This window comes from Microcaecilia unicolor, chromosome 2 (genome assembly GCF_901765095.1).
Source record: "Microcaecilia unicolor chromosome 2, aMicUni1.1, whole genome shotgun sequence".
NCBI lineage: Eukaryota > Metazoa > Chordata > Amphibia > Gymnophiona > Siphonopidae > Microcaecilia > Microcaecilia unicolor.
The window spans coordinates 600,277,725-600,298,767 of NC_044032.1; the positions used below are offsets into that span (position 1 = coordinate 600,277,725).

At 42.6% G+C, this 21,043-nt stretch overlaps 1 protein-coding gene across 1 annotated transcript in view; it reads left to right on the forward strand.

Moving 5' to 3' along the window:
• Positions 1-5,843: 5,843 nt before the first annotated feature.
• Positions 5,844-21,043, forward strand: part of LOC115461622 (H/ACA ribonucleoprotein complex non-core subunit NAF1-like) — a 74,588-nt gene continuing 59,388 nt past the window's right edge. The window contains exons 1-2 of the mRNA XM_030191587.1: positions 5,844-6,145; positions 18,015-18,156. Of these exons, the coding sequence (XP_030047447.1) occupies positions 5,976-6,145; positions 18,015-18,156 (312 nt within the window). The 5' untranslated portion in view covers positions 5,844-5,975. The remainder of the gene's footprint in view (positions 6,146-18,014; positions 18,157-21,043) is intronic.

Below are 21,043 nucleotides of genomic sequence, written 5' to 3' on the forward strand. Positions count from 1 at the left end.
ACTTTAATAGTAGTGCACATAAAAAACTATAAAAAAATGAAATGAGGTGAGCACAGTGATGTTTATAGATACTTATATATATATAAAACACAACAATAGGAGATTTATAATAAGCAAGTTGTGTGCACTACTGGAGGTTGGGGGCAGTCTATGATTATAAAAAGTCACAATTGCAGAGGCTTGATACAAGCATGACACAGAGTGCCTGCGTGACAGTATGAGACGTCCCCTTATAAGCAATGTACTGCTGATGGAGTAAATTGCTCCCCCTACTTTTAGTTGTGTATTCTAGAAATAAGCAGTGGATTTTCCCCAAGTCCATTTTAATAATGGACTTTTCGTTTAGGAAGCCATCCAAACCTTTTTTTTAAACACCGCTAAGCTAACCACTTTTACTACATTCGCTGGCAATGAATTCCAGAGTTTTATTACACATTGAGTGAATAAATATTTTCTCAGATTTGTTTTAAATTTACTAGTTTCCAGCTTCATTGCGTGCCCCCTAGTCCTAATATTTTTGGAAAGCGTAAACAAGCGATTCACGTCTACCCTAGGCGGACGGTAGTACACTCCTATCACTATCCTTTTCCCCTTTACACATGGAATTTCAATCCATAGGGATTCCAAGATATGTTTTGTTTCTTGCAGAATTTTCAATCTGTTTGATTCAAGGCCCTCCTTAACAGTCGAGTCATGTAACCACTTATGTGTTTTTTTCATTACTCTGTAAAATGATTGTTTATTGTTGATTCTCATTTGATTGTACTCCATCTAGAAATTAATGGTTAAGCAGACAATAAATGCACAAATTAAATTAAACTATCAAATACCATTTCTGGCATAGGTATTTCTCTTTAACTCCTCTTCTGTAATGACCAAAGCAAAGAATTTAGCCTTTCTGCTATGTCCTTGTCATCATTGGGTGCCCCTCGTAGACTTTGTGTTTTGAATGTCCTGAAAAAGGACCAGTTCACCATGAACCATTTTTCCTCTAGAAAACAGGTTCTCAACACCATCCTTGGGACACACCCAGCCAGTCAGGTTTTCAGGATACCTACAATGAATATTCATGAAGTAAATTTGCATGTACTACCTCTATTTTTTTTTTGTTACATTTGTACCCCGCACTTTCCCACTCATGGCAGGCTCAATGCGGTTATGTGCAGATCTGTCTCTTGCATATTCATTGTGGGTATCCTGACAACCTGACTGGCTTGGTATGAACTGAGGACTGGATTGAGAACCCCTGCTCTAGAAGCTTTACCTTCCCAGCATGTTTTAATGTGACATTTCCCTAGTAATCCTAGGGTAGTTGAAATTGCCCATTGCTACTGTGTTGACAAATTGGTTAGCTTCTCTAATTTTTGATAGCATTTCATTGTCTTTTTCATTCTGGCCAAAAACTAGGTAGTATATTCCTATTGCTGTTCGCTTCACTATGAAACTTCTATCCATAAAGATTCCACAGTACATTTTGTTTTTCTGCAGAACTGTTAAGTAGGAACCTTGCTGGCTGCAAAGAACAGACTATCAAAGAACTCCAGACAGCCCAGAATACCGCCGCTAGACTCAAATTTGGAAAACCTAAATATGAAAGTGCATTACAGTAGTCCAGGTGACTTATTACCATTGACTGTAACAAGGTGTGGAAGATATATCTTGGGAAGAAAGGTTTTACTCTTTTGAGTTTCCACATGGAATGGAACATCTTCATTGTATTCTTCACATGGGTATCGAGTGTGAGATTTCGGTCGATTGTCACTCCAAGAATTTTTAGGTTTTGTGCGACGGGAATAGAACAGTATGGTGTGGTTATTTTGGAGTAGTTGTTTTTGTTGTGTTGTGAGGTTAGTACAAGACATTGTGTTTTCTCTGCGTTGAGTTTCAGTTTGAATGCATCTGCCCAGGAGTGCATAGTTTGGAGGCTTTGGTTGATCTTATTGGTGATTTTGTTTAGATCATCTTTGAATGGGATGTAGATCGTGACATCGTCTGCATATATATAAGGATTAAGGTTTTGGTTGGCTAGAAGTTTGGCTAGCGGTATCATCATTAGGTTCAAGAGAGTTGGTAATAAGTGGTACCGGAAGATTGGAGGGTGGCCGATGTAATGCCAATTTTTTTAAAAAAAGGTTCCAGAGGAGATCTGGGAAATTATAGACCGGTGAGTCTTATGTCGGTGCTGGGCAAAATGGTAGAGACTATTATTAAGAACAAAATTACAGAGAATATTCAAACGCATGGATTAATAAGACAAAGTCAACATGGATTTAGTGAAGGGAAATCTTGCCTCACCAATCTACTACATTTCTTTGAAGGGGTAAACAAACATGTAGTTAAAGGTGAGCCGGTTGATATTGTGTATCTGGATTTTAAGGCATTTCACAAAGTACCTCATAAAAGACTCCAGAGGAAATTGGAGAGTCATGGGATAGGAGGTAGTGCAGTGGCGTAGCAAGGGGGGCTGCCACCCGGGGTGGTTCGCCATTGCACCCCACCCCGAGGGCAGGACGATGACATCCCCCCCCCCCGACCCAGTGCCTACCGCTGATGCAACTTCCTATTTCCGCAAGGGCGGGACAGACAGAGCGAGGGAAGGCCCGATCGACGATGAGACGATCCATCCATACTTCTTTTACTTGCAGGCGTGAGGCGCTGCGCCTCGCATCGATTTCTGAGCATTTTTAAAGGTAGGGTGCGGGAGCTTAGACGGAGTTCAGGGTAGGCACTGGGTCTGGGGGGCTGTCCTCGTGGTGCACCCGGGGGAGGGGAGCTGGCAAGAAGCACCCCCCTTGAGCTCATACCCGGGGTGGACCGCCCCTCCCACCCCCCCCCCCCCCTTGCTACGCCAGTGAGGTAGTGTTCTATTGTGGATTAAAAACTGGTTAAAAGAAACAGAGAGTAGGGTTAAATGATCAGTATTCTCAATGGAGAAGGGTGGTTAGTGGGGTTCCCCAGGGGTCTGTGCTGGGACCGTTGCTTTTTAACAGATTTATAAATGACCTAGAGATGGGAGTAATTAGTGAGGTAATTAAATTTGCTGATTACACAAAGTTATTCAAAGTCGTTAAATTGTGGGAGGATTGTGAAAAATTACAAGAGGACCTTACGAGACTGGGAGCAAGTGCAAAGTGATGCATGTGGGAAAGAGGAACCCGAATTATAGCTGTGTCATGCAAGGTTCCATGTTAGGAGTGTGGACCAAGAAAGGGATCTAGGTGTCGTCGTTGATGATACGTTGAAACCTTCTGCTCAGTGCTGCTGTGGCTAAGAAAGCAAATAGAATGTTAGGTATTATTAGGAAAGGAATGGAAAACAAAAATGAGGATGTTATAATGCCTTTGAATCGGTCCATGGTGCGTCCGCGCCTCGAATATTGTGTTCAATTCTGGTTGCCGCATCTCAAAAAAGATATAGTGGAATTAGAAAAGGTGCAGAGAAGGGCGACGAAAATGATAATGGGGATGGGCCGACTTCCCTATGAGGAAAGGCTAAAGTGGCTAGGGCTCTTCAGCTTGAGGAAAAGGCGGCTGAGGGGAGATATGATAGATATCTATAAAATAATGAGTGGAGTTCAACGGGTAGAAGTGAAGCGACTGTTTACGCTTTCCAAAAATACTAGGACTAGGGGGCATGCGATGAAGCTACAATGTAATAAATTTAAAACGAATCAGAAAAAAATGTTTCTTCACTCAATGTGTAATTAAACTCTGGAATTCGTTGCCAGAAAATATGGTAAAGGCGGTTAGCTTAGCGGAGTTTAAAAAATGTTTGGCCGGCTTCCTAAAGGAAAAGTCCATAGACCATTGTTAAATGGACTTGCGGAAAACCCACTTTTTCTGGGATAAGCAGTATAAAATGTTTTGTACTTTTTTGGGATCTTGCCAGGTATTTGTGACCTGGATTGGCCACTGTGGGAAACAGGATGCTGGGCTTGATGGACCTTCGGTCTTTCCCAATATGGCAATACTTATTGTACTTATGTACTCATGAGTTTGAGCTTATGTTCATGTGTTGGGGTCCATGGCAGCACTGGAGGTGGTACCTTGGGCTCACATGCGACCACTGTAGAGTTCCCTCTTGAGCCATTGGTCGCCAGTCTCCGAGGATTATGAGTGGCATCTGCCCTGGCAGCTGGAGGTGCGCCACAGTCTGGGCTGGTGGTTGCTGGATACCAGTGTGATGCGAGGGACTCTTCTAGCATTACCTGCATGGATGATGGTCATGACCGATGCCAGTGTCCTAGATTGGGGAATGCACTGTTGCTCTTAGTACAATCAGGGGCTGTGTTCAGGGGCCAAGTCACATTGGCCCATCAACAGATTGGCGTTCCGTGCAGTTTGCTGGGCTCTTTTAGCTTTTTGTGTCCTGATGGAGTGCACACCTGTTCGTGTGCTCTCCAGTGGTGATGGAGGCAGTGTTGCTTCTACGGTGGATTGAGTCTCACCTACTTCTGTCAATGGCATATGTTGCGGGGTGTTGAATGTTCAGGTGGTCTATCTGAACTGGATCTGGGGCATGGAAATTTTCTGTGCAGGCCATCTGGTTGGTCATGAGCATGTCCTGGTGGTCTAGTGGGCTCTTTGGGGGCAGGAAAATACCCCACTCTTTCTGCCTGCTGCCATTGCTCTGTGCTGGTGTTGCCATTTCTTCAAAATGGCCACTAAGACTTCGCACGGTAATCGTGAGGCTGCCGCAGGAAGTCTTGGCAGCCATTTGGTAGAAGCGGCAGGCACCAGCCCAGAGCAAAGGCAACAAGCAGGAAAGAGCGGGGTTCTTTCCTGCCTAGAAGAGGTACTACCAATGCAGTTCCTCCTCCTACCTCACTGGTGGGTGTAGGTGTGGGAATCTTGAACAAAATGGATTGTGACTGTGTGCAGGGAGGGGTCTGGAAAAAAATGTAGTTTGAATGCAGTGTGTTTGGGGGGGGGGGGCTCGAAGAAAGTGGATGCTATGTGTGGGTGAAGGTAGGCTGGAAAAAAGATGGATGCTAATTGTGGGTGCAGAGAGTGTGCTGGCAAAAAGGTGGATGGCGTGTGGGTACAGTGGGGGAGGGGGAAATATGAATGGTATCTGTGTACAGGGGGGGCTGCAATATTGTTTAAATTATGATAAACTTGCAAACCCAAGTATATGTTCAAGATATTCTTCCTTCTAAACATACTTCCTTTATAAACCTTGCCCCCTCCTCTTTGATTCCTGTTTGTCTTTCATTTTTCTCATTTAGTTTACATAACTAAAGACAATTTTGGTTTCAATATAGCCTTCCATTTGATCCTTTGTCAGATACTTTGTTTTAGTGGCTCACTTTTTTTATAGTCATTTTTGTTGGTCATCTATTCTCATTGTAGTTTCTTAATTGTAGATGTTTTTTGCTCATTGTATTGCAGTTTTGTTAAATGACACTGGCCTTTATTCTTTTCTTCTTGTTAACCTACTTGACAGAAAGATTTATTGCTATTTCAGTGCTCTGTTTTATTGCTATTCATGGTTGCTTTGTGCTCTGAATATAGCCTTACTCCTGATAAGGATATGTAGATGGTAGATAATCTGCATTTCTTTTTCAAAGAATGTTTTCTTGAATGTTTTTCAGGAATTTGTCAAGGGGACAAGGGCAGAAGCACATCCTCCATCAGTAGCTTGATGCTGTTGATACTGTTGGAAACAAGCATTCCTTGGAGCTGGAACAGAAGGCTTCTTCCATGGTAGATTAAAATACTGTAAAGAATATATTTGCCCTGCTTTCCTGCCGTAAGTCAGCAGAAGGCACTGAATCCCAATCAGAAAACAGATCAGCTGTTGATGGTTTGAACACAAGCACTGGAAAAACTAAGGAGAATATGTTCTCTGCAAACACCTGTGACAGTTCAGTACTCTTTTCTTCAGATGACCATGCTAGAAACAGTGGTCTCACAGGAGAAGAAAATGTACCGCAGTCACAGACCTCAGAATCTGCATTGTTATCTGACAAGTACATGGAAGTGGTTGTGGCTGCCCAGTTGGAATGTCTGAAATTCAGGAATTTGTTGCATGGTTGTAGTGATGAAAATACACAAGCAGACCTGCCTGATCAGAGTGGAAGTTCTAGTCCTGCCCAGGTTGAAATAGAGACCAAAACTATTGAAGAAAGTTCTTCGTCTGACAGGTTTGTGAATTAGCATACGCTTCGATTCTGTATTAACTTTTTCTGTTGTGCTTCCTCACAGCTTACCAGTTCTTCCTTATAGGTTCTGCTTCCTTCATGTTGGTGAACTGTGTTTTGTAACCAAGGGAAAATGTCTTCTGTTGAGATTACTGGGTGCTTAGGAAGGCTGCCAGGTTGACAGTACAGGAAATTAGGGGCACTGTTAATAAAGTGTGTTAAGCAGTTAATGCAAATTAGCATGCACTGTTCCTGTGTAAGCGCAGTCACTGTTCCCATGATGTCATGACACCATGTGCTAATTCATGTGTTGCATTCTGTGTTAGGCGGTGGGAACTAAGGCCCAGATGCACTAAACCTTAACGACCCTTTAACGAAGAAATTTTCAACCGTAGCATGCATTAAAGGCCATTTTCCCACGACGCTAGCAGCTAACGAAAACAGAATGCAAACAAGTAACTACCATTGAAATGTGGACAATTCGGGATGCACTAACCATACCGACGATTACAACGAATCATTTACCATGATAAATTTAACGTGAGGTCAGACCTGTCGTTATGGCCTGAGCTGTCATCTCCCTGCTTCCCCCTGCAGCATAAAAATCCAAGCTGGCATGTTTAAAAACAAAAGTGAGATAAACAACACAAACACGCTTTCCCCTGCATAAAATTGAAAATCAAAACAAACATCAAAAAAAGGATCGGGAGGGGGCAAAGGCGCTCATCAGGAGCATCCTGTATGGACGGCCTTGCCCCCCCCCCCCCCCCCCCCCCCCCCCCCCCCCCGCTCGGGGTCGCCGCTGCTCCCCGCTTCTCCCTGTATTAAATAAAAACTCAAATAAAAATCAAAACTTTTGCAGCGCCGGGCCCCCCTCCCTTTCTCTCTCTTTCTCCTCCCACCACTGCTCCAACTCCCGCCATCCTCCGCCCCCCCCTCCGCCTTAACCGGGCCCATGCAGCGCCTCTCACCTCTGTGTAAAGGCGCTGCACGGGCAAGAAGAACAACAGCTGATCGACGCGAGTCTTCAGGACGTCTCTCCTTCCCTGACCTGGGCACGCCCCCGTCTGACGTAAGCAACCTACGTAGTTACTACGTCAGACGGGGGCGTGCCCAGGTCAGGGAAAGAGAGACGTCCTGAAGACTAGCGTCGATCAGCTGCTGCTGTTCTTGCTCGTGCAGCGCCTTCACACAGAGGTGAGAGGCACTGCGCGGGCCCGGTAAGGCGGAGGGGGGGCCCAGTGGAGGGGGGGAGTGGCGGCGACGACCTCGGGGGCGGGGCATGGGGGCGGAGGATGGCGGGAGCAGTGGTGGGAGAAGGAGAAAGAGAGAGACAGGAGGGGAGGAGGGCCCGGCGCTGCAAAAGTTTTGTTTTTTATTTAATACAGGGAGAAGCGGGGAGCAGCGGTGACCTCGGGGGAGGGGGGGGGCAAGGCCGTCCATACAGGACAGGACATTACTTATGAGCGCCTTTGCCCCGTCCCGATCCTTTTTTGATGTTTGTTTAGATTTTATATTTTATGCAGGGGAAAACGGGGAGCCACGTGTTTGTGTTGGTTTTTTTTTTGTTTGTTTGTTTTGACGTTTGTAGCATGCGCAGAGCAGCCAGCATAACGCTTGGCTGCTCTGCGCATGCTTTAGGGGCCGACCAATTTAATGACTCTTTAATGCATTGTACTTTACAATACCGTACCGAACATTAAAGACTTGGTTTTTTTGGTGCATTCTTTGTTTTTAAAAATTCGTTAAGGAGTTTTATGTTTTACATTTTTTTACGTTTGGTTGATGCATCTGGGCCTAAGTAATTATGAGCAGAGAATGGGTGTGCCTGTTTGCTGTGCAGTTAACACAGATGCACTTGCCTACTTCTCCAAGTAGAGATGTTAAGTGCATCCACACTAATTGCAAACTGTCTTTAACATGCAGTAAATAACATTTCAGTGCGGTAACAGCAGAGGACATGTGAGACACACCCCCAGCAATTACCTTACAACCTTTGCACTTGCCACATGTTAATTTTTCCTGTTAAAATGCGGTAAGTTCAAAAACTTACACCACGTTAGTAAAAGTGCCCCTTAATTATTTACAGAACATCTTTCTTTATTTTTGACAACATTGATACAGATAACATCATCAAGACAAGTCTATGGGAATTACATTTGCTGTGAGAGACATTTGTTTTCATGACTCGCTGGAAGCTAATTGACACTTCCTGCTATTGTCATCGTTCCTTGGGACATTTAATTAGAATACATTATGTTACATCGATGTACAGGACTAGCACTTCATTAGTAAAGGTGGTTCAAAATATTGCCAGCAAAAAATCTGAAAACAATGTCTAGGAGAAGAAAGGTATTCCACAGTGTCCAGTACTACTGCAGTTTCAGCCTCAACCCGTTACTAGCTCTTAGATTGGGTGGATTGTAGTGATTATAGAGTTGTAGATTAGAGAAATACAGTCTGAAACCTGTGAGATCTTTTTGTCTGCTTATCTGCTCAAGGGCAAGCAGCCTCCGCAGACGTTTAAGGCGCTTTCGACCAGACGTATGGTGACTTCATAGGTGGAGACCACACTGATGTCTCCAGCAGAAATCTGTAGGGCGGCAATGTGATCTATGCTGCATACCTTTGCTAAGCACTATTGGGTGTATGTAGCGATGCACTCGGAGGCCACATTCAGTCTCTCAGTTCTGCTGGAGGCAGGGTCAGGGTCCCACCCTGTGTAGTGATTGCTTTTGGACAAACCATGGGACCTGGAATAATGGGAAGCAACGTAATGGAAGGAGAAATTGTGGCTTACCTAATTTTCTTTCCATTAGTTCTTCACTCTATTCCAGGAGCCCACCCATGTTTATGTACGTTGTTTGGGAGCTTCAGTTACTTTTCTTTTTTTTTCTTTTTTTTATTTAGTTATCATTTTACTTAATTACATTCACATTTATCACATAAATGTAAGGAAATACAGAAATTTAATATAAAAAGGAAAACATTTTCTCTCAACAATATATATTTACATAATTGTCCGCAATTGGAAGATCCAAGATCAGGAAAACAATCTCAAAAGAAAATAAGAAAAACTCAAAATTGTTAATCTTACACTTCACATTTTCTGAGGGATTAAGGTTAATCAGTTATTGCAGCTGGTACAGTGGTAACTGGGGCCCACAGAAGGTGCAAATGTCCTTTAAGTTGGTTGGGGATTTAGGCAGACTTAATCAAAGGTATGATTGAGTCAGCCTATATCCCCAACCATAGGAAGGTTCCAGAAAGCCTCCAAGCTCATTCAGTAAGGTTGCAGTTTCCTGGGTGATGGCTGGTGTGGTCAACCCTGGAGGATATTTACAAGGTGGTTATATGGTTGTCACTACATTTCTTTGTAAAACTTTGCAGAATTAATATTTAGCACGTGAGGATAATTCTTTTGGTAGGGTAGTAATAGAGGGAATCTTGACTTGTGCTTTTCCTGAGGGATAAAGCTTTTCAACATAAGTGGTCCAGGACTGGTCCAATAGAATGATAAGGAAGGTGAAATTATTCTTACCATGAAGCTCTGGGGATATTGGTGAGGGCATTCCCTGCTCGTACTTTTCTGTGTACTTTTAAAAACTTTCTTACATACCACTTGCAAGCCTAAAAGCTATTGGAGTGGTGTACATTCAGGTCCCTGGAGCTATTTTTGTGTCCCTGGAAGACTCGTAATCTAAGTTTGCACCGGAGACAATGGAAGGTTAAGCAATTTGCCCAAGATCACAAGGATCTGCAGTGGGACTTGTTAATTGAAAGATTTAGTGTCTATCTGAGAGTTCCCTAGGTAGGCCCTGGTGTTCTAGATAAAGCACATGCATTGTGACAAAATACGATATATTGTCCCACACAGAATTAGTAAAACTGGTCTTTTTATTAGAGCTGCATAATATCTTATGGCAATAAGGAGGGAAGACTGGGAGAGAAGGCTCTCTCCTTCCAAGTCTCCCTGAAGTATGACAATCCAATGCTTACATTTATACCCTTAAACTCATATGAGGTAATTGATTAATCTGTACAGAATTCCATAGCATCAGTAAGACATACTTTTTTTTTTTTTTTTTTTTTTTAAGAAGGCTGAACTTAATCTAAGCATAAAGGGCATAGTGCAATGGGAAAATCTATTACATAGCATTTCTCAACTACTTTTAATAATAGACTAACATTTCTCACCTGTTTTCTTTAGTTAAACACAGAGTATGGTTTAGCTTTCCAGAAGAAGATCACAAATACTGGTCAGTTTCAGACACTCTGTAACCTCTCATCAAATGTTTTTTCTTTGTCAGTACAGAAAAGAGGTCTGTAATAGTCATCTCTGTTTGTACTCACTGGCCTTCCTCAAGGTCAGCTAAGCTAGGATTTATCAATAGCTTACTTAAGACACTCTTGCATTTCTTTTTAAAGGCATAAGTTTAACTCTGTCTTCCCAGTTCCACATTTACTTATTTCTTGTACTGGTTCCTCTACTTATTTAAAGCTTAGGCATGAGTATACTGAAGTGTGCCAGGTTGTACCACGCTTTCTAACTGGCATATTCAAGTTTCTGTGCCTCCCATCTGCTGGTAAGGAGACCCAACACATTGGTCAGGACTAGTCTAACAGTACTCAAGGAAAGGAAATTAACAGGAAAGAATAATTGTACCATGCTTTAGTCAAACTGGTGAGGAGTGTAATCAAGCACTAGAATAAATAAATACATGTCTAATGTAGGTTAGATATTCTCTAATTATAATAAAGGAATATTGATTTGGCTCTCTGACTGCTTAAGCTCATATGTCTGATGTGGATTGGAACATCCCATTGGCAGAATCAGAAAGAAGCAGAGAGATCGTGGATGCTTGTCAAGGTTTTCTTTTTCTTAGACAAATGGTGACCAAACCCAAGAGGGAAGGGTCAATGCTGGATCTAGTGCTCACAAATGCAGGTATTGTTTCCAGGGTCTGGGTGGGTGCCCACCTAGGCAGTAGTGATCACATGATATGGTTTGATATAAGAGCGAAAGCTGAGCGCAGACGCACAAAACTTAAATTACTGGATTTCAGATGTGCTGATTTTGGTAAAATGGGGGACTACTTGAAGAAGGATCTGACAGGGATAGACATTGGAGAAGTAGAAGCTGAAAGCTGCTATAAATATGGCAGTGGGTCTTTATACAAGGAAAGTAAACAAAACCAAGAGAAACAGGAAGCCTATTTGGTTCTCCAAACAAGTAGCTGAAAAAATAAGGACAAAAGAGGCTGTGTTCAAGAAATACAGAAGACGCAATGAGAGGATCACGGAAAAGATTACTGGAATAAACTCAAAGAAAAGAAGAGGGAAATACAGCTAGCAAAAGCGCAGGCAGAAGAAAAAAATCTCTAAAGGTGTAGAAAGGTGATGAGAACTTTTTCAGATATATTGAGGAAAGGAAAAAAGATAGGGATGGAATTGGTAGAGTGAAAGACACTGAGAAAAGCTATGTGAAAGTGATGAAGATAAAGTGAATATGGTGTTCATGGAAGAAAGTCCTGGAGGACTGTGGTCAGCTGCCTAGGGTATATCTGGGAATGGAGTTGATATTGTGCCATTCACGGAAGAGTTTATAAACAACTGGAGAATCTGAAAGTGGACCAAGGTATGGGCCAGATAGGATACATCCCAGGATACTGAGAAAACTTGGGAGAAATCCTGGCGAGACGTTAAGGATTTATTTAATAGATCTTTAGAGATGGGAGAGGTTCCACAGGATTGACGACAAGCGGATGTGGTCCCTCTTTTCAAAATGGGGACAGGGAAGAAGTGGGAAACTACAGGCCGGTAAGACTCATGTCGGTGGTAGGAAATATAATGGAGTCGCCACTGAAGGAAAAGGTAGGTAGCTTTCTAGAATCCAATAGGTTTCAGGATCCGAGACTACATGGCTTTCCAAAGGAAAATCCTGTCAAACGAATCTGATTGATTTTGATTAGCTGATCAAAGAACATGCGCTAGATGTAAATATTTATGTGGATTTCAGCAAAGCCTTTGGTACGGTTCCTCACAGAAGAATCATGAATAAGCTAAGAGGGCTGAACTTAGGACCCAAAGTGGTGAACTGGATTGGAAACCAGTTGACTGACAGGAGGCAGAGGGTGGTGGTAAATTGAATCTGCTCGGAGGAAAGGAAGGTGAGTAGTGGAGTGCCTAGGGTCAGTGCAGGGGCCAGTTCTGTTTAATATATTTGTGAGAGACATTGCTGAAGGATTAGAGTGAAAAGTTTGGCTTTTTGCATATGACACTAAGATAGCCAATAGAGTAGATACCACAGAGGGACTAGAAACCACGAGAAGAGATCTCCATAAATTAAAAGAATCTTCAAAGGTCTAGCAGTTAAAACTTAATCAGTATAATATACCTGTGGAATCAATAAATGCCCAGTATCTCAAAAAATACTAAGAAACCTCAATTATTAAAAAAATACAAAAAAAACAACACTTTATAATACAATTATAAAAAGTTTTTTTTTTAACAATAGATGTTTTTATTTTTTTTTCAGTTAAAATATAATTCCAAGAAGTGCAGAGTGATGCACTTGGGGTGCAGAAATCCAAAGGAGATGTACCGGATAGGAGAGAGATTGATGAGCACAGCTCAGGAGAGTGACCTTGCTGTGATGGTGTCCGAGGATCTCAAGATGACGAAACAATCTGACAAGGCAGTGGTCGCGGCCAGAAGGACGCTAGGCTGCACAGAGCGGGGTATAACCAGCAGAAGAAAGGAGATGTTGATGTCCTTGTACAAGTTGTTAAGGCCCCATTTGAAATATTGTGTTCAGCTTTGGTGGCTGCATCTTACTAAGGACATAAAAAGACTTTATTTATTCATTCAAAACTTAATATATAAAACTATTCAAGGTTGTTAAAACACGTGCAAACTGTGAAATATTGCAGGAAGACCTTAGGAAACTGGAAGACTGGGCATGCAAATGGCAGATGAAATTTAATGTGGAGAAACGCAAGGTGATGCACATTGGAACGAATAATCCAAATCATAGTTACCTGATGCTAGGTTCCACCTTGGGGGGGTCAGCAATCAAGAAAAAGATCTGAGTGTCGTTGTAGATAATACGCTGAAATCTTCTGTTCAGTATTCGGCAGTGGCCAAAAAAGCAAACAGGATGTTAGGAATTATTAGGAAAGGGATGGTGAATAAGACCGAAAATATTATAATGCCTTTATATTGATCCGTAGTGTGTCCGCACCTTGAGTAATGCGTTCAGTTATGGTCACCGAAAATCAAGATATTGCGGAATTAGAAAAGATTCAAAGAAGAGCAACCAAAATGATAAAGGGAATGGAACTCCTCTAGTATGAGGAAAGGCTAAAGAGGTTAGGGCTCTTCAGCTTGGAAAAGAAATGGATGATGGGAGATATGATTGAGGTCGAGAAAATCCTGAGTGGTGCAGAAATGAGTAGAAGTAAATTGATTTTTTTTTTTTTTTACTCGTTGCAAAAGTGCAAAGACTAGGGGACACTCAAGGAAGTCACATGGAAATACTTTTAAAACAAATAGGAGGAAATATTTTTTCACTCAATGAATAGTTAAGCTCTGGAACTCATTTGCCAGAGGATGTGGTAACATGTATGCTTTGGTATTAGGAGCTGTCATTTGGTGGGCATGTTCAGACCTTCGTACATTAAATGACAATAATGCAAAATTATCCAGCATTTAAACCAAATAGTAGCTCTTCAAAATGTGACTTAAATAATCTAGATCTCTAAACACTCGCTGGCCTGCCATTAACATAGAAACAACATATTTAGCAAAATAATATCTGACCTGTCCTTTAATTAGGCACTCTTGGAGGTGTCCCTCCCCCAAACTCTCATCCCTAACCCATTCAGCCCTGTATATGCACTCAGATTTCTCCATCAGCAGGGCGCAGTCTCGAGGAAGTGTTTCCCGCCCCTAGTCCCAGTGCTGTAAGAGCAATATCTTCTAAAGAATAATCATATCACCAGCCAACAAAATGCCAACCATATCAACTCACTAAAATGCTGGACAATTACTCCTCTTAGCAAGATCAGGAGCTTTTCAAAGGAGAGCCAAATTTGAGTGTTAACTCCAATATCCCAGATGCTTAGTCATGAAGAGATATGGCTTATCAAATCCAAGAAAGACTAGTGGATGCAAGGATCAATTCACACTACATATGTCCGATTAACCCTGGTGTCTTACTGTTGGCATTTCAAGCATTTCTCTTTGGTAACTCGTTGCCACTTAGGTTGCGTTGGTATTGCAGAGATATTTTTTGATGAAAATTGTTGATGGCCCTCAGTTTGTCACTGAGAAGCTTTACTGTGCTTCCTTAATATTGCGGATTTTATACAGTTTGCTGTCTTTGTACAAAAAAAAAAAAACTAGTGCAAATGCATATTTTGGTCAAACGAACTTGGTAATTTACTTTCCTCTAATCTGTCTATTAATTTCATCCAACAATGGAATGACACTTGCAAAACTGCATCAATTACAAATAAATCCCAACCGAAAAAAGAAGTTATCTCCGTGGTTTAATGAAAACCTTCCTACAAATGAAATGTAGAAGACAAGAAAGAATTTGGATCAAAAACAAATTCAATAAACAATGGACTAATTGAAAAAAAAACCCTCCTAAAATCATTCAAGAGCGTGATTATCAAGGCAAAATCCACTTACTGTTCAAAACTTATAGGTAAAAAAAAACAGTTAATCCACTGTTCCAATAAGGAACAGAAGCAAATCAGTAAGATCATATCTCACCCTCCACTTCCCTTCATTTAAAGAAATCAATTACAAATCGACTCTAGCAGATAGTTTCTCTTTTCTAAGTACCAAATTCTGGAACACGCTGCCAAAGGACTTAAAACTGAAAGACAACTACTTAGCCTTCCGAAAACACCTAAAGGCCTATCCAAAAAACACATCCTGAGAGAACCAACCTAACTGATCAAATGAATTATCAAAACCACCCATAAACTTGATAAACGGAACAAAAAACGCACAAACTCAGAACAACCTCCTTGGACCCAATCACTTGACATAACTCGTCATCTTTACACCCCAATTCACTACTACAGTCAGACCATCAAGTCAACACCACAAGTATCAGACCTACTACCTATGCGAGAGTCCTCTTTGAAACCCTCCCTATATCTTCGAATTGTAACCACTGACTATAATTGTTATCCCACTTGTTACCGAAACCGTCCCCATTGTAACTGTTCTCTCTATTCCACGTAAGCCACATTGAACCTACCAATAGGTGGGAAAATGCGGGATACAAATGTAATAATAAATAAATAAATAGCGGTTAGTGTATCTGGGTTTAAAAAACTTTTCTGAAGGAAAAGTCCATAGTCTGCTATTGAGACAGGCATGGGAAGCAACTGCTTGCCTCTGGTGGAGGCTTCTTGGTCCATCAATCAGTTGGAACTGAGAGCGATGCGGCTGGCATTACAGGCCTTTCACGCGGAACTGGCGGGGAGGCCGGTTCGTGTTCTCTATGACAACGCGACTGTGGTAGCCTATGTCAGTCGCCAGGGGGGCACCAAGAGTGTTCCGCTGGCCAAGGAGGTGACGTGTCTGTGCCGATGGGCGGAGGAGCACTTGACTCAGCTCTCGGCGGCTCACATAGCTGGTGCGCTAAACACCGAAGCAGATTTTCTGAGTCGTCATGTCTTGGATCCGGGGGAGTGAGAGCTCTCCAAACAGGCGTTCTCGTTGATCACAAGCCGGTGGGGAGTTCCTGCTATGGACCTGATGGTGCGAGCAGCCAATGCCAAAGTGACACAATTTTTCAGCAGAGGCAGGGATCCCCAGTCTCAGGGGATCGATGCACTTCTCCAGCCTTGGCCTCTGACAGATCTCCTGTATTTATTTCCGCCGTGGTCAATGATAGGCAGGATATTGGGACGGGTGGCTTGCCACCCAGGTCACGTGATCTTCGTGGGTCCGGATTGGTCTAGGCGTCCGTGGTACGCAGATCTGGTGCGCCTTCTGGTCGACAAACCGTTATGTCTGCCCGCTTGTCGGGGGCTGTTACGTCAAGGTCCCATCCTTATGGAGGATCCCTCCTCGTTTGGTCTTACGGCCTGGCTATTGAGAGGGCAAGTTTGAGAAGGAAAGGGTATCCAGACAAGGTGATTGCCACTATGCTGCGAGCTAGGAAGCGTTCCACCTCGACAGCGTACGCGAGAGTGTGGTGGACCTTTGAGTCGTGGTGTGTGGCGGCAGGAATCTCGGCTTTTTCGGCTCCGGTGTCGTTGATCTTGGCATTTTTGCAGGATGGCCTTGAGAAATGCCTGTTGTTTAGCTCTTTGAAGGTTCAAGTGGCAGCCTTGGCATGTTTTAGGGGCCGTTTACAGGGCTCTTCTTTAGCTTCTCACCCAGATATTGTTCGGTTTTAGCGGGGGGGGGGGGGGGGGGTCAATCATTTGCACCCACTGCAGACCTCGATGTTTCCTACCTGGAATCTGAATTTGATGCTGAAGGCATTGCAGCGGCCTCTCTTTTGATGCGCTGTCTCTCTTGTCAGTAAAGGATTTGACGTGGAAGACAGTGTTTTTGGTCGCTATTTCGTCGGCGAGGAGAGTTTTCGAGCTACAGGCTTTGTCCTGTAGAGAACCGTTTCTTCGTTTTATGGAGGCAGGGATTACTGTACAGACAGTTTCTTCCTTTTTGCCCAAGATTGTGTCATGTTTCCATATGAATCAACAACTCTGTCTTCCCTCTTTTCGTAGAGCAGATCATCCGATGGAGTTTCGCGCTCTCAGGTGTCTGGATGTTAAGCGGGCTATTATTAGGTATTTGAGGTGACGAATGACTTCCGGTGTTCGGATCATCTGTTTGTGCTTTTTGCGGGTCAAAGAAAGGGGCAGCAAGCTTCTAAGGCGACGGTGGCTCGCTGGTTGAAGGAAGATATTGCCTCAGCGTACATTGCGTCCGGTAGGGATCCACTGGCTCACCTTTGAGCTCATTCCAGTAGGGCACAGGCGGGTTCTGTGGCAGAGTCAAAGTCGGTCTCTTTGGAGGAGATTTGTAGATCGGCTACCTGGTCGTCGGTTCATACATTGTCAAAGCACTATAGGTTGGACGTAGCAGCGAGGGCTTACGCTGCATTCGGGGCTTCGGTGCTGCAAACTGGGATCTCTGGGTCCTGCCCTACTTAAGAACTGCTTGGGTAATCCCACCAGTCTCTGGATTGATCTGTGGGACGCTATTATGGAAGGCAAAATTAGTTATTACCTGATAATTTTCTTTCCATTAGTCCCGACAGATCAATCCAGAGGCCATCCCCGGAAGTTTCTGCATATGTTGTTGGTTTGATTTCTGGTTTCATGTTTGGAGTTCCAGTTTCAGATTGTTTATTGTTCAACATGGATTGGAACGAATACCTTACTTGCTTTGAGCTGCACGAGTTCTTCCCGCGGTTGCGGTTGCAGGATATACTTGAATTTGCTGAGGACAGGAGAATAGCTCTCTAGTTGGGAGTTGGAAGTTTACATGGCTTTGATATCGATAATACTGAGGTTTGGGTGGCTACACATGACCACATATAGAGCCTCAGAAGTTCTCTTTATCTACACCTGCTGTAAGAGGGACATAACCCACCAGTCTCTGGATTGATCTGTCGGGACTAATGGAAAGAAAATTATCAGGTAATAACTAATTTTACCTTTGTGTTCAGTTCCTTGTTGATCAACCCCTAGTCCCTTTTGTTGTTAAATATTGATTGGACCATGGCCCCAGTGGCTCACCCCATTCCGCTGCCTATGGCTCATTTTATTGTTATAGCTTACTATTTAAAATATTCTGTTAGTAGTGGAGTTAAATCATCTTTGTTTCTTCACAGTGACACAGACTCAGATTCTTCTTCCTCCTCTTCCTCTTCTTCGCCTTTGTCTAATGTCTTGTCTGAAGATGATGATGATCAACAGGCTAAAAAGGAGGGAAAACAATATCATGCTGTGGTACAAGATGAATTGCGTCTTGAGGTGGGTAGCTCTGTGACGCTCATATTACTTTTAAACAAATTTAGAATATTTTTTTCTTTTTAAGGCTAGTTTGGGGTGAACCCCCCCCCCCCCATGTAACCAATCACCTAAAATTTGGCATAGCCCTGGGTTCAAATTTGACATACGAGTCACCTGTACTGTGGCCAGACCTTATTTGAGATACCTCAGCTAGGATATCCAGTGGTGTGCTGGAGCAGGCTCTCACAGGCTCTCGAGAGCCGTTTGTTAAGTTTTTAAGAATTTTGGGAGCCGGTTCTCCATGGCTACTTTAACAAATGGATCCCAAAATGTGGGCTTGGCCCCTCCTGAATTCTCTTTTACTTTGCTGGCGAGAGAGAGCCCCCTGTTAACAATTTACCAGCACACCCCTGGTTATAGCCTGGTGCTAGATTGCATGGGAGAGGCTGGAGGATGAAATGGAAAGATGCTGGAGAAAAGGGTAAAGGAGTTAAAAATACTGGAAGAAGGGGGAGAGAAGCATAAGTGGAAGGAAAAAGACATGATAAAGGTGAAAAATCTGTAGAAGGAATGAGTTGAAAAGAGCTTAGAGGAGAAAGGGAGAGAACTAAGAAAGGAGGAAATAGGAAATTTTAAAAAAGAGACAATAATCAAGTAGACAAAAAGTTTGAAAGCCAAATGTGTTTTTCTCCTGACTTCCAAAACTTTCAGCAAGTGTCTGTTTTTATTTCCTATTTCAAAAGAAAGAGCTACTAGGTTTTAACACCAGAATCCTATTAGAAGATTAAGCATCCATTTGGATGCAAACAGGATCAAACAATTTAAAAAAATTAGTTTGAGAAGCAGCATCCTTAACCTTTTGCTTCACTTATTTAATGGACCCAAATCCAACATTATACGGAAAAATAAAAAACCAGAGTCAGAACAAAAAGTGTTGTTTGTTCCTTTCGTTCCCTTGTCCCCAGTTGCTAATATGATCAATAATAATAATAAAAAAAGTGTGTATGATCAAGAGGGCATGATGATTATGAACAGGTTTTACCTGTACAGTTTGCAGCAGATGCTAAGAGAAATAAAACACACAAAAAATGTATTTGTTTAAGCAAATATGTGGAGCCATGCCTTTTCCAAAGAAGAAGCCTCTAACAAAGTTGAAAGAGGGAGACAAAACATGCAGAACTCAATTTGGTTGAGCCTCAGTTCCCAGATAACGTTCTCCATGTTGGCTTAATCTCACATCTGCAACTATATTACTACAGTTAAATAGGTGGGGAAGGGCTTTTTCAGTGTTCTGGTTACATGCGCCTGGCAGCTAGCACAATCCATGTAGTAAGTGAGGCAGTAAGCTTGGAAATTCACTCCCAGAACAGAAATACAGAAGTAGTAGGTTAGGTGTGATTTCTGAGCTTAGTAACTCCTGCAAACAAAACATTCATCTCTTTCCACAGTCTTGAATACAAGGTGTGAGCTGGTCACCCTTCCAGACTCCGGCCAGGGCTGACCCGGCTTAGCTTCCTCCACACACACACGGTCACTGCTGGGCTCTAGCCTTCTCGGTTACTCACAGGACTCTGTCTGAAACACTGGGGAGCTTTCTGCCTCCTCTTCTCCCTTCACAAAATGCTCATCAACACCAGGCTTCTTATAATTAAGGGTTTTATTACTGGCCATTTAACATACTCCTCATGGCTTATTTCTTTTTTAACATCAACATTTCTTCTTCTTTAACATCAACATTTCTTCAAGTCAAACATAGCAAAAAGGCACTTTACTCAGAGCCTGCTACTTAAACCCTTCTCAAACTTAAGACAGTTCCTCAAACTCAGTCAAACACAAGCATCTACTTTCCTTCTCCAGCTGTCACCTTTTCCAGAGAGAGCTTCCCCAGTGTTTCCATCTACTCCCTACAGCTTTCCACCACTCTCTTAATAAAGCTGCCTGCAACCCTCTCACACCTGGTTCAATTTCCCAATCAACTGCTGGCTCCTCACTCTCCTGCCTAGAGTCCTCCCCCTGACTGATTCCCTTGCTGCTGCAGTGCATTCTGGACCTTGTAGTTCCCTGCCTCTTCACAAAGGGCATTTCTACCAGTGTGAATGAATGATCCTGTTAAGTTACATTGGTGCCAGCATAGTTCCAAAGAATTGGGATCTCCACTTACTCAGATCTGTATTTGTGTGCCCACTAGAGCTATACAAGGGTATATTGCTATATATCGGCCCAAAAGGCTTTCCAGGGTTCCAGACATAGTTATCTTCCCATTTATTAGTGTAACCATGGTTGAGGACTGGCAGCTCTGTACCTGAATCCTGAGCAGGAAGTCGGGTGGTTTAGCAAGATAATAACAGCAGCATTAAAGAAGCTGTTCAGCTCCCAAGGAAGCGGATTGCAAAACAGCAGTGCTCTGTGGAGCAGCATTGAAAAGCTGAGTTGCCTTACCAATCGTATCGTAAGGGCTGTCTGCATTGAAAAGTGAAGCTGCCTTACTGATTGCATTTTAATATTCATGTGAAAGTACATGTTGAAAATTAATGAAAAGTTAAAAATTAAGTTTAATAAAAGAAATGAGGTTTTTGAGACTAATGAGGAAACAACTTTACACTAGGATTGAAAACTGATAAGTTTGTAAAATCGGAAAGCCTAAGGGCTTCTGAAGTCTTTTCACCATTGAAATACATGGTTTACAGCATAATAGTGATTTAGACTTGTCAATTTCTTGTTTTGAAATTCTTCTTTGTGACAAGAATTAAGCTATTTAATGTTGAGCTCTATACCTTTAGCAGAATAAAGTGGGGAAAGCAAATTTTAAGTTTAATGAATACCTTTTCATGTTTCAGCTGAGGTAAAATGGAGTAGATGCACTGAAGTGGCTGCAGAGTGTCAAATCTGCAAATGTTGATAGAGACTG